We start from the raw sequence: 14745 nt of genomic DNA on the forward strand, positions 1-14745 counted from the left end.
GCAGCAGCTGTCCCTAATTTACCAGTATAAGACTAGAGGGAGGGCAGCTAGTCATAACCACTCATTGCCAACTCTTTTACCAATGAATAGAGGGACTGATCGTCACATGAAAATGCCCCCACGGCTAAAAGGAAAGCATGTTTGGTGTGATGGGGATTCAAACCTGTGACCCTCTGATTATGAGTCAAGCACTCTAACCACTTGGCCATGCTAGGTATAACATTTTAACAGACTCTCACTAATTCTGACATAAGGGAACACGAGTCCCTTTAACTGTATAATTCACGAATGATAATGAATTAAACTAAAGATACTTTCAAATAATATCTAACTTCAGTGTAGTCAATATAAACACAGACCAATTTTAGTCATGCTTTGATTAACAAGTGAAGAGACACAATTGAGATATTCAAGAACAGAATGTGAGCACAAGACTTCAAATGCCATTGCTTGTGACAGCAAAAAAAATTTGAGATAGTGCTTTTATATTTTGAATTAGTTATAAATTGACCAGTAACAATGGATTGATAAATTGAAGATAATGCTTCTCATACAATGGTCTAAATGTTTTAAGTTATGCACAGGTATGTTAACCATTGTTACCCATATTTTAATTTTACAAGTAGGAAAAAAAATTATAAAAATAGTAAAAATCATTGTAATGATTCAGAAGTGAATAAATATTGTGTCAACAAAAGTTAACTCACGTGCATGGTTGACAATGACATGAGCAGAGAGAAGAGAAAGTGAGTGTACTTCAAAAATCACTGGATGAAAAAGGAGTACTCTTGTTGTTGGGCGGAGACTGGGATTTTTATTCAGACAGCATTTGATAAAATCCTGTTTTTATGAAGAAAGAATAAAATAATAAACATTTTACAGCTGTTGTATCTCAAACGATACCCTCTTTGTTTTGTTCAGATACAGAATTTTAATCAACCTTTATCCCATAAAAAGGAATTTTCTTTCACTTAATGTGATTAAACTTGGTCATGGTATGGGCTTTACAACAAAATATTTCAATTTTTATGAAAAACGTTTAGTCACATTTGAATGCATGTTTGAGCAATTTCTTATATGCTCTTAATGAATTAAATTTCTTGGAACTTAATACGGTATAAATTCGAGAAGAAATAAAAGTTTTAATTTTACGCTACATACAAGCCTAGGTCATTAAAATGAACAGTTTCACAATCTGCTGAAACTTTATTAGTTTGAAATAGAATTCTAACTTGATCAGCACGTTCAACCTATGAAGATGCTGGAAGTATTTAGCCAAAAATTATTACTGGCCCATCAGAAAGTGATAGCATCTCTCTGGCTGAAAACTAATCCAAACCATATTACCCACCTTTCATAAATAGACTAAATCTTATAAGGTTTGGTGATAATTATTAGGACATCCCGAAAATAATTTTACCAAATTGTGCAAAAATAATGGGTTAATAATGAGTATAAAGAGTTAAAAATAAACAACCTAAAAATAATGGGTTAATAATGAGTATAAAGAGTTAAAAATAAACAACCTAAAAATAATGGGTATAAAGAGTAAAAATAAACAACCTAAAAATAATGGGTTAATAATGAGTATAAAGAGTTAAAAATAAACAACCTAAAAATAATGGGTTAATAATGAGTACAAAGAGTTAAAAATAAACAACCTAAAAATAATGGGTTAATAATGAGTACAAAGAGTTAAAAATAAACAACCTAAAAATAATGGGTTAATAATGAGTATAAAGAGTTAAAAATAAACAACCTAAAAATAATGGGTTAATAATGAGTATAAAGAGTTAAAAATAAACAACCTAAGTGTCTGTGGAAGTTCACAACTTAAAAGAACTATATTTTTACAAATAATGTGGTTTGGCTTGCTTTGAATTTTGCACAAAGCTACACAAAAGCTATCTGCAGTAGCCATCCCTAATTTAGCAGTGTAAGACTAGAAGGAAGGCATCACCACCCACCACCAACTCTTGGGCTACTCTTTCACCAATGAATATTGGGATTGACTGTAACATTATAACACCCCCACAGATAAAAGAATGAGCACGTTTGGTGTGATGGGGATTTGAATCCTCAACTCTCAGATTATGAGTCGAGCACCTTAACTACCTGGTCATGCCGAGCCAAAATAATGTGCAAAACACTCTTCAATCTGTGCACGAACCAATAACAGTTTTTCTTTTGATAAAAGTTCCAGACATTTTTTTTCACATTAACATTTAATCAGTTGTTGCTATTGGCTGAAAAGTAACATTATAAAAACATTATAAATGTACTTGTTCCTCCTCTTTAATTATTAATGCAAAAATAATATTTTTTTAACAATCTTTGGGCAGCAGTAATTTCAAGTTAATTCTCACTTCCATAAAATATACAATATAATTTGTTAGAATATTAAATGAAATTAGCTTTTGCCAATAGTGTTAATGTATACACAAGAAATGCACACTTTTTGTTATGTTCATATTATTTACCAGAATGTTTCATGAGAATGTGTGTGTGTGTAATTTTAGTGAAATGAGATAATTATATCTAAGTTACATTAAATAAACAAACAAAATCATGAAAAAGGACTACATTAAAAACAGAAAATCCCTGTCTGATTAATTATATTAAAACCATAAAATTTAAGCCATAAACCAAAATACATGAACATGAAATTAAAAACAATTTTTTTTAAATATGCTGCACATTTTGTAAAAAAAGGGTCCAAGACTACATGCTACAAAATGGTAGGATCCTTTTTTAAAAAATTTCATGTTAATGTGTTTTGGTTTATGGCTCAAAAATGTTATGGTTTTAAAATATATATATATATATATATATATATATATATATATATTTACATCTTCAAAATACGTTTCTTTCATATGCACATACTTGAAAAAGAAATAGTAATAAATACTACACACTTTTATAGAATGTAATTGATGTTTTGTACATAAAACATTTTATATATAATAGGTTGAATAAAAAAATGGATGTCATTAAAGACCCGAGATAACAATATTCATCACAAAAAAATGGAAATATACTTTCAATGACTATAAAACAATGTGTTCATGATTACCTACAAACAGTGGAAATATTTCATGTTAAACAAGTTGGTAGTAATGTGCTCCAATATTATAATACAGCAGGTATAAGAAAAAAAAAAAAAAAGACCTGGCTTGACTTGGAAATGGCACTTTGAAGGAATGTTGTACAATTGGAGAAACTAGTTTGTGGTAAGCTTCAAACCAGTGCTCCATGAAAGACTCTAAAAGTTGCAAAGGGTGAAAACCATGAGATATGGTTGAAAACACGTAAAAATAAGAGTATCCATATTAAAAGGAGATTCAGTTTCACCAATAAAAAGAAGATCAGTTATGGTTGTGGCTAGAATTAGTGCTGTTTTCCAGGGCATTTACCTCCAGGTAGCTTTGTACAGCTTCTGGTACACTGATCCAAAGAGTAGTTTCACTTATCTATTCCATAAAATACAAAACACATTTTTTCATAGTAAGTTATTCCATGTTCAACTGACGATTAGAATTTTAAACTAATGAAGTTGTCATCATACCAACTATAAAATGATGGAAAGTACGATCCAACAAAGCTTTATGTTCTACCTTGGTCTGCGAAATAGCTGATTTGAGTTTCATCTATTTACTTGTGTGTATACTTTTTGTTCTGACAGAAGGTATAGAGGTGTCTAATGTTTCTGCCATAGTTATTTATGAAAAATATTCATCCAAACACTGGTTAAATCTTATTCCATCAGAAGCACCAAAACAATCTGTAATCGCAGCACATGGCAACAAAAATCACTTCCATATATCTAACACTGGTTAAATCTTATTCCATCAGAAGCACCAAAACAATCTGTAATCGCAGCACATGGCAACAAAAATCACTTCCATATATCTAACACTGGTTAAATCTTTTTCCATCAGAAGCACCAAAACAATCTGTGATGGAAAAAATCTGTAATTGCAGCACATGGCAACAAAAATCACTTCCATATATCTAAAATTAGAGCATTATTTGGTCAAATAACATATGGTAGGTATTGCAACTTCTTCCCCAAAGTAAGTACACTGAGATGCTGTTGTTCATAGTGAATCTATTTTACGATATCTAATCTTCCATCGTCACTAGTAATGACGGATGGAGATGATCAGTATTGAAGTTTTGTTACTGAGAGTGATGAACATGAGGAAGATAACTGAAAACTGCACTGTAGATTAACTGCAATGTTGAACAGATTAGGTGAAGCTGAAGTACTTATGATAAGGTTGTGGTGATGGGATTACAACTGTTGTTATACTTAGTAGTGTATATGATCACTTAAGTCTTTATTAATGATTAATAATTATAAAGTGTAAATAATGCACTGTAAAAGTGTAAAAAACTGCACTGTAGATTAACTGCAATGCTGAACAGATTAGGTGAAGCTGAAGTACTTATGATAAGGTTGTGGTGATGGGATTACAACTGTTGTTATACTTAGTAGTGTATATGATCACTTAAGTCTTTATTAATGATTAATAATTATAAAGTGTAAATAATGCACTGTAAAAGTGTAAAAAACTGCACTGTAGATTAACTGCAATGCTGAACAGATTAGGTGAAGCTGAAGTACTTATGATAAGGTTGTGGTGATGGGATTACAACTGTTGTTATACTTAGTAGTGTATATGATCACATAAGTCTTTATTAATGATTAATAATTATAAAGTGTAAATAATGCACTGTAAAAATGTAAAAAACTGCACTGTAGATTAACTGCAATGCTGAACAGATTAGGTGAAGCTGAAGTACTTATGATAAGGTTGTGGTGATGGGATTACAACTGTTGTTATACTTAGTAGTGTATATGATCACTTAAGTCTTTATTAATGATTAATAATTATAAAGTGTAAATAATGCACTGTAAAAGTGTAAAAACCTGCACTGTAGATTAACTGCAATGCTGAACAGATTAGGTGAAGCTGAAGTACTTATGATAAGGTTGTGGTGATGGGATTACAACTGTTGTTATACTTAGTAGTGTATATGATCACTTAAGTCTTTATTAATGATTAATAATTATAAAGTGTAAATAATGCACTGTAAAAGTGTAAAAACCTGCACTGTAGATTAACTGCAATGCTGAACAGATTAGGTGAAGCTGAAGTACTTATGATAAGGTTGTGGTGATGGGATTACAACTGTTGTTATACTTAGTAGTGTATATGATCACTTAAGTCTTTAGTAATGATTAATAATTATAAAGTGTAAATAATGCACCACATTTCCATCAAGAAGATAAAGGATCAAACATTGGACCATACCAACATAAAAATGTTCTTTCTTAAGAGTTCCTTGAAAATGGCAACAGATTAAGAGTCTAAAACTAAGATAAAATTAGTTAATAATTATATTTTGGTGATTTTACAAGGTAGCAAAAGATTGGAAGTAGGCTATGTTACTCCTCTTTTCAAGGTCAGTGATACAAATTGCCTGATAATTAAAAGTCTATTAGTCTTACATTAATTGTGGGAAATGCTTTGAAAAGTCTGATAAAAGATGCTTTGAAAAGTCATTTAACAAAGTTTAGAGCTTTATTGGATAGTCAACACAGTTTCATTATAGGAATATTTTGCATTAGAAATCTTTTGATATCCTTTGAAAAGGTTATTGCTTACATAGATGAGGGTAAGCATGTAGATTTGGTGTGTCTGGAGTTTCAGAAAGCATTTGACAAGGTGCCACATAAAAGGCTTGTAAAAGTTCATCTATCTAATAGGTGTGGGGCAATAAGATAGTTAATTAGAAAAAAGAGTGGTTGGAATAAAGAAAGAGAGTTGTTGCAGTTGGAGTTCAGTCAGACTAAAGTGTAAGAATAATTAATACAATATTTAAATCTGCAGATGATATCAAGATCTCTGGTGTTGCTAGACGTGAAGAAGATCCTGCTGATTTACAAAATGATTTAAATCTTTTAATGAGTTGGGCAAATAAATGTCAAATGGTTTTTAATTATAATAAATGCAAGATAAAAAACATGGGCTATCATAATTCGAATTATAAGTATAATTTTAATGAAAATAACCTTAATAGTGTTATGACAGAATGGGATCTTATAATATTTGATCAATCTATAAAGCCATCCAAACTCTTGCTAGTAGTACAGCAAATAGGAATTTAGGTTACCTCTACATTATAATTGAATACAAATCTAAAAGGTTTATAAATTCATTGTACAAGTCACCAGTTAGGCCACATTTAGGATGTTGTGACCAGTCGTGGGCTACTTACCCTAGGAAGGGCACTGAATTATTGAAAAGAGTTCAAAAGAGGAATACTAGAATGGTGACTGGAATAGAGTTGTCACACAAGGAGAGGTTAAAGCCTCTGAAACTGTTTTCTCTTGAAAAAACAAGGGATTTGACTAGAGTATTTAACATCATTAAACAAACTGATAGTATTGATACATATCTTTTACTATAGTTAATGGTGAGAATGGTAGGACTAAGGGACACAAATATAACTTTTGACAAGGTAGAAATAGTTTCAGCTGAAACAGATGGACCAATAGGTCCCTTGTTGTCCCTAAATATTTTGTTATTTAGCTAATGTTTATTTAAAGTGAATTTTACAAGATGTACTCGAAATGCTGATATTTTGCCTGTTAATATAGTTTCCAAAGAGCAGATTGCCACAGGTATCTTGGAATAAAAGTTGTCAACAGATTTTTGAGGTCACCTGGAATATGCTAAATCTGAAAACCTGCATTGGTATCCTGACAAAGTAAAAGGTCAGTATCCAAATAGTGACAGCAAATTATGAAGGACCATTCACTGTTTAATTTTGGAACCTTTTTATACTTTCAATTTCTTATTTAAACAATCTCAAACCATGTGGTTCAAACCATGATCTACAAGATTCCACTAGGACTTGAAGTATCTTTATACTAACATCCCACTATCATGTGGATAGTATCATCTTGTAAAGATGAAGAGCATCTTTCTATCAATATGCCAAAGGAATGTGGAAAATGAATGTAAAGTGTTTATTTGACAAGTAGATTGCTATGTTAGTTATGTCTACCCAAACCCCAAAGAATGTTAATCCTTATCAGGATGATGCCAATTTCAAACTCCTTCCTGAGCACGCTACTGCTTTACTTTTAAAATGTAATTAAACCTCTTTACTGTTAATGTATTTTAATAAAATTATCATCATCAATTATAATTTGTATTATCTATGTTTCTATTTCTATATTTAAAAAAGAAACCTCTACAAGAATAATTAATAATGCAGTTTTTGTTGTCACGTGACACACTTGATGTTACAAATCGCAACTTTAAGAGGTGGTACACAAGAAGATAGAATGTGAATGTTTTGTACACACATTCAAAATACACAATATATAGGTCGTTTACAAGTAATTCATTCTTGAAATAACTGTTGTAAAAATTCCTTATGTCAAGATAAGTCCTGTCCACTTGCAAAGAAGCTGTGTTGCTAAGTGACAACTGGAATTTGAATGGCAAACTCATGACTAACAGAAAGAGCAGGAAAGTTAGGGGATATATGTGTTTTACATAAGAAGTCAAACTGCCACCAAAGTCCATTGTTAAGATCAGTGTCCAGAGCACATGGCTATTTTTCCTTGTCTTATACGTATTGGTTTGATAGAAAGCTAAATTGTACACATGTTTTACTTTTATATTTCAGTTAATTGTGAATTAATTGCATTTCAAAATTCATACTTGAAAGACTTAACACTTTTTATGGAGTAGCAAAAGCTTTGCTCCACAAGACTCATATTACTAAGCAAATAAAAAACAGGTTTTGCCAGAGGCTAAAGTACCCCTCCAGTTCCTTCTACTGCCCATTGACATATGTTGACATAAATAATAGTTGGTAGAGAACAGGAAAGGAGAGCAAAACATTAAAGAGTTACTTTCAGTTGTCTCAAAAACATCAAAATCCATCTGAAATTGTAGTTCCCTTTCTTAACCTTAGTTAGAATTAATCTGTTTGGTAACTGCAACTTGAAGGTAAAAGTTTCTCTATCTTTCAAGAAAAGATAAAGAAGTCCAATACACAGATATGTGGTTCCAAGAACTAACCAAACTATCCACCTGGAAGTAAATCTACAGTTTAAAATTAACTGTGGTACTTCTGGAAGTTCATCACAATACCTGTTCCAAGCAACAGATAACTATTAAATTTTGACCTTCTTGTTGAAATATTTCACTGCTCTTTTGAACGCGCTGAAACATAATTTATTTACCTTCTGCTGCAATAAGATGGCTAACTATACCATCATTTTCCAGTCCAAAATATATAATTTAAGGACTTAATTATTGAGTTATAATGCATTTACCAAAATTAAAATGTATTTTACCTTATTCTATTCAAAGGTATAAAACTCCTTTCTGCAAAATAAGGTTATGTCTAAAATCAGTAGCACTCTGTATAATTCCAGGTTTGACATTTGTCTTTATACAGTAATTCCTGCCTTTCAATGTTCAATTCATTTATGAAAGTCGAAAAGCTTCTAGTTCATGCATCTTATCTTGACAAAAATATATCATTTGTTTCAGCTTGCTTCAGTAGCAAAATATCATTACAGGTTCCAAACACTTTCCAAACATTAATTGATGTGTATTTGTATATCCTTCACTGAGTTCCTTTCCTTGCTATATATTACTGGGTTAGGACAACATTATATATGAATCTGATTATTCTAAGAATTTCAAGACTTTCTGGAAACAAAAACATAATTAAACCTTTCCTTATTCACTTGGAATAACAAAATGTGATTTTTATATATAAACGGATTAATTAGTTTTTGAAAAATAAAACTTATTTTATTTTTATTTGTTTCTAATGTTTTTATTTAATGAATCACAAAAATAACTTAATTCTACTATAACTGGTTGGGTGCATTCCACCTTTACAGAAAAAAAAATACATGATGAAAAACAAGAGAAAATAAGGTTGTAGTTATTCTTTTATACCTTAAAATAAAACAACTTCAGAGATAAAATTTATTCATTAAAAATAGTTTTCTTTATTTAACTTTATACACTAAAACTATTAAAAGTCACAATCGTATCCTTTGAATGTACCTACTGTTGTTGAGCTTACTGGCAAGTTTGGCCAACAAGAACTGGCTAAACATGGTGTCACTGATGTTTCTAAACACTAACAGAGCGTGTCTTTTGCTACACAGCTAACTTAGTATCATTGCTTGTTTTCCCAACATCAAATGTTTTAGAACACGTAGTATAGAGTGCTCTGAAACCAACCATTCTGATATTTTCTTTTTTCAAAACAAAGGAACTCCACCTTTCCAAATGAGAATTCATCAAAACGACACCTGCCCAGCATTGCCCTCACCTGCCCAGCATTGCCCAAAACTTCTTTTTCTAATCATAATTGCAGATAATTTCGTTCTCTAGATGTCCAAAAGGGGCACCACAGAAACGATGGTCATAATAACCATACTAATAATTTCAACATGACTGAATTACCATGACTTTTCTAATTTTTCATAACTTTTTCAGACTCTGGAAATTTTATTTGAAATATTCTAAAAATTTCCAAAACACGAACTCTAATTTTGCAAAGTTTGTCCTGTCTGTATGAGATAATGTGGATCACTGGGTTTATTACAACATTCATAAACATATATTTTTTTTCAGTACTTGCCTGAGAAGTAATTTATATAGAAATTATACTCTGATTAATATATAGTGCAGACAAATTAGTGAACACAGTCTTAAAAATTATAACGTGGTAAGAATATTAGACATTAGATATGATCAACCACATTTGTCATTGTTTTTGTAAAAACACTTATAAAAATGTAATACTGATATTTTTAGGCCTAAATTGACATCCATTTTCTGTGACACAAAGCACATTTTCTACTATTATTCAACCATATTTTGCATAAATGTATTATTACAATAAAACAATGATATATCTATCCTAAACAATCATCTTTATCAACTGTATAACATTACCCTCTGTAAACTGTTGTCCACAGATTCCAAGGTTTTATTCACAACCTCTGATGAAATTTGCTCTCCATTTCTGGGTATTTCTAAAGCTGCCATCTGCCAAGCAATCACATAAATGTTTAATAATTGAGATATGTATTAAAAAAAATAGATTGAGGAAAAAAAAAACATTGGGCAAGTTAGAAATAGAATTATAAAACATTTTATTTGTACATCACCAATTATGATTTCCTAATAATCATGAAATAATTTTAAAATTATTCAAATTACTACTGAAATACATCTATGTTAGATTAAATGATTTTTTTTTTCCAGATTTCAAATCTGATACATTTATTAAAGTTAATACCACTTAAATTTGCAGGTTCCAAACACAAACTTCACAGCATAATTACATTTTCTGAACAATTAATTTTGGGTTAGTCTCATTGTACATTTATAAAGCAACAGAATACTGACTGAACTAACTAAAATCCAATAATAAAATGGTTAGGCACCTGGTGATGGTCCATCATTCTACAGTATAGATAACTGATACTCACCTTTCAGTCAATATACTAGATAACCATTACTGCTGTCCATGTAATAGGAAAGCAGAATGAAATAGATGCTTACTTAGCATCAGTTTAAAAATGTTATTAATATGGTAAACTGAGAATCAATTTCACCCAATGAATTTGAAGAATTACATAAAGGCTTAAATGCTTTCCAGTTAAATAATATCTGTTTCAAAGGTGTAGACTTTTTCCCTATTATGGGACATATTTAATCTATACTGATAGATTGCAAATCCATTTTGTTAGATTTCACTGTATCATTTTAAAGTAATATGTAGAAACTACTTCCACAAAAACATTATTGCTGGGTATCTAGTTTTTTTTTTTTGCACATACCTAGCCAGCCTACATGTTTAAATAGCCATTAACACTATCTAGCCTCTCTCCACACACACACACAGATCACCAACATTAAAATTTTAAACCACACAAAAATTGATAGCTTTCAACAAACTTGAAACCCTTAGCTGTTGATAAATGTAGAAAAATTGCATTTAAATTATTCACAGATGACATAAGTCAACTATTTCAAAACACATTTGTATATAAAAACTTCACTGTAAACAGAGCTGTTTTCTGTACTAAAGTGTACAAAAACAAACAAAAAGATGAGTTGAATAAAAATAAAATAAAATTGCTACTATAATAAACTGGACAACTATTCTGCCCCTAGCACATAGAGAAAACATGTACTGAGTATTTTAATACATACCTCTAAAGCACATATGCCAAATGAAAAGATATCTACTGCTGGAGTCAGAGGTGTTACGTTAGACACTGTGAAAATAAAAGAGCCCAGCTTACAATAACTATAAGCATATTTTAAATTAATATATAGTTTCTGATCACAAATAATAAATTGATGCTGTCAACACTTAATAAAATCTTTCATAATAGCAAATGTATCATTGTTTCATAATAAATATCATAAAAAATATTTTTTGGGATTTATTACACTACTTTGTAGTTATTTATGACAATCCACGATTTAGGATCCACATAAAAAAAGATTTGTTGAAAGTTTAAGACATAAAAAAAGGGTATTTTTTGTCACATAATCTGGTAGGGACCTGTGTTGATGTTGATTTTGATCCACTTTGGTGGATTTGGGGTACCTTCATAAAGTTCATCTTTATTCATTGCTTTTACCATGGCTTACTTTGCATCTGATTGATGCATTTGAGTCAGAAAAATTAAGGCTATTAACTCTTCACTACAAATACCCAGAAAATTCCTTTGAAGATGATTTGGATTCATAAAGTCAGATAAAGAATATACAGATATCACAAATTGCTTTCATGCAGTCACATCTGAACTGATCAAGGGAAAACTAGATTTTTAGCACAAATAAAGCTTTGGCTATCCATCAAGCAAGATGAATAGCAGCTAGTTTGATAATATGAACACCTCAAGAAGTTTCACAAACAAATATGATAAGTTCCAGGAACTCTTTGTCGTCACCTATAGATTGGAATTCTTGAAGTTATTTCATAGCAAACTCAATGATTATCTTTGATGTCTGTAACAGAAATTTTTAGATTTACATTGTTTTTTTTTTTTAGTTTGGTAATTTGAGCAATCAGTGAATTCCCAGTGCCTTTGAAACCATTTGAAGACTACAACATCTGGTCCTGAGAGTGGTCTCGTCCATATGCCATTTTTTTATTTTTTATTTTGCAAGTATTCTTTGTGTTGTACCAAAACATACAACCTTAATGAGGTTCTGTACTTCCTAGTCTTCTGGTAGGCTGATGATAGCAGCAGTGTAAGCTTTGCAAGACTCTGGAAACCAACTTTGGTATTCCAAGGAGTTAACTGGTTTCTAATATACACATAACTGGCAAGCAATCTTCCTGTTCTTTTCCAGTGAGGTAACTGAGTTTTCCATTCCATTTGCTTCAGATTTTTGGAAATGTCCTGATGAAAATTATGTCATGTTTGCCAGATTGAGGAACAATTAACTGTCAAATTCTGATGATCATAACCAAGGCTTTTGGTACAAGTATCAAGTACAAATGTTTCTTTCCTGTCTAACAGCGCAGTCCTGTCCATACTAGTAGCCAACTCAAGGTCTACATTACTTTTTCTTACTGTGTTATTACACTTACATAAAGATGGCTCTTGTGTCATTTTGTATCTCTGTAAAATTGTCATCTGTATCATCTTTCTCATTATTGTCAGCAATATTATTGGTGAAATCAATTTTCTCATTCAGACTTTTCATTCCTTGTTCTACTTGTTGCCATCTCCTCAATTCATCATTTTTGTTGTTTCTTTGCTCTCAACTCTTTCATAGTAAGTATATCCTTTCTGTGTATTCTGGTACTGTGAGTAGCACAAGGGCATCTCAATAAACAAATCATCTAGTTGGTGAGTAAAAGCTGTGTTAAAAGCTGTTTGATAGCAAACTATTTAGATCATGTTGGAATTCTAGATGTGTTCCACAACAATGAAACTTCTCTGACAACAGCTGTTGCACCTCCACACATTGATTTGTTCAAAATTTTGTGATTAAAAACACATAAAACTTACCGTTTTGAAGGTAATTCACTTACTGTTATTTCTAGTTCTTCTGTTTCTAGTAACAACAGCAAAGCCTTGCATCTAATTACTGCTGTTATTGCCATATTTGTCAGAAAAATTATTAAAGTAGTTTCATATGGTTTATCTAACTTTATTTATTCTACATTATAACTCACAATTTATATTTTGTTTTCTTTTCTCAAATTCCACTGAATCTAATCTGTTCAAGTTTCAACTCCTTATATAGATTATATTTACAGGACTTCCTAAAATAAGAGTATTTTACAATATCACATTATGGAACTCTACAGAAAAGTAAAGAATACTGTGGAACTGAATGGAATATTACAGACAATTAGAGAATAGTAAATATTATAGATCTTTAAAGAATGTTCTTGAAAACTCTAGATTGTATTAAGATACAATACAAAATCATTAACATTTTGTAATATCACTTGTTAGTAATATGCAGATATCTGTGACAAGCCTTCAGTTTTATCTGTGAATTACAATGTATCAGACAACACTGAATCCACTACGTACAACTAGAATTCACAGCATACTCAGTCGTGCTGTCATATTACTGTGTATATGAATGATTTTTAATTATACGTGTATCATATCTCACGTTTCAGGTAATAAACAACATAAAATATTTTAAACAAATACGTAGATTTTATTTCAAAATTTTAGATCATTGAACAACCTCTTAATTTTGATAAATATTGGGAAAAATCTTGTCCAAACGTTCAATTTACTTATTTGAAACGCATTAATACGGTGACAGTACAGAAAACAAAAAGTTGCAAAATAAGGACCACCCTAATACATAAGTTAATTTGAAATCTGATACAACTTCAAACCATTTCATGCTTTCAAAATGTGAAAAAAATATTATTTCAAATAGGGTTTTAAAAAGTAAAACCTATGAAGTTATATTAAAGTGAAAATTTATGTCATAAAAATGTATTTTGGAATTATTTGGTTCATTTGATTTAGCTTAGTGCAAGTTATTTTCTTCCCAATTATTTTGAAACAAATTCTTTTTAAATTTTCATATATTTTTCTCCTACTTCTGGCTTAAAACCTGTATAAACATAAAAATAACAAAGTAGGTGTTAACTGTCTAAAACTATATAATTCACTCTGAGTTAATCTATGGTCATACCAAACTAATAAGTAAAAAGTAACTTTCACTAATGACATTATTCAATGTTGCAAACAGTTTTGACATTAATGTATTTATGACTGTAGACAGATTGGTTTCCATAACATGTAATATGATAAAATTTATTAATATATTTAATTTAAGTACTGTTACGTATACAACATAAATATACTTGAATACCATCTTTTTTTCTTTTTTTTTTCATTTTCCTAACAAAAGAAACCAGAAAAGGATATAATATACACAACTGCCAAAACGAATACTTACTGCCATATTCCGGAGCAATATAATGTGTATTGGCAATGTCCTGTCGACAAGTCTTTACATGATAGTGAATAGCATCTGGAGCAACTGTGCACAACCACAGGGAAAAAAAAAAAAACAATGAGAAAAATAAAGTCAAATTGAATAAAGTAAAATAATGTAAGTGTAGATTTCAAGAAGATAATAAAAAAGGAATAGTTTAAGAATACAAAAAATTAAAATA

The 14745-nt window shown here is 30.5% G+C and overlaps 1 protein-coding gene across 1 annotated transcript in view; it reads right to left on the bottom strand.

Annotated features, from left to right (window-relative positions):
• The window catches only part of LOC143229907 (nuclear receptor-binding protein-like), a 66516-nt gene that overhangs the window by 12010 nt on the left and 39761 nt on the right, over positions 1–14745 (bottom strand). The window contains exons 6-9 of the mRNA XM_076462776.1: positions 14526–14609; positions 11280–11344; positions 10014–10106; positions 708–840 (exon numbers count right to left, since the gene is read on the bottom strand). Coding sequence (XP_076318891.1) covers positions 708–840; positions 10014–10106; positions 11280–11344; positions 14526–14609 — 375 coding nt within the window. The remainder of the gene's footprint in view (positions 1–707; positions 841–10013; positions 10107–11279; positions 11345–14525; positions 14610–14745) is intronic.

The sequence above is a fragment of the Tachypleus tridentatus genome, chromosome 10 (assembly GCF_004210375.1).
Source record: "Tachypleus tridentatus isolate NWPU-2018 chromosome 10, ASM421037v1, whole genome shotgun sequence".
Taxonomy (NCBI): domain Eukaryota; kingdom Metazoa; phylum Arthropoda; class Merostomata; order Xiphosura; family Limulidae; genus Tachypleus; species Tachypleus tridentatus.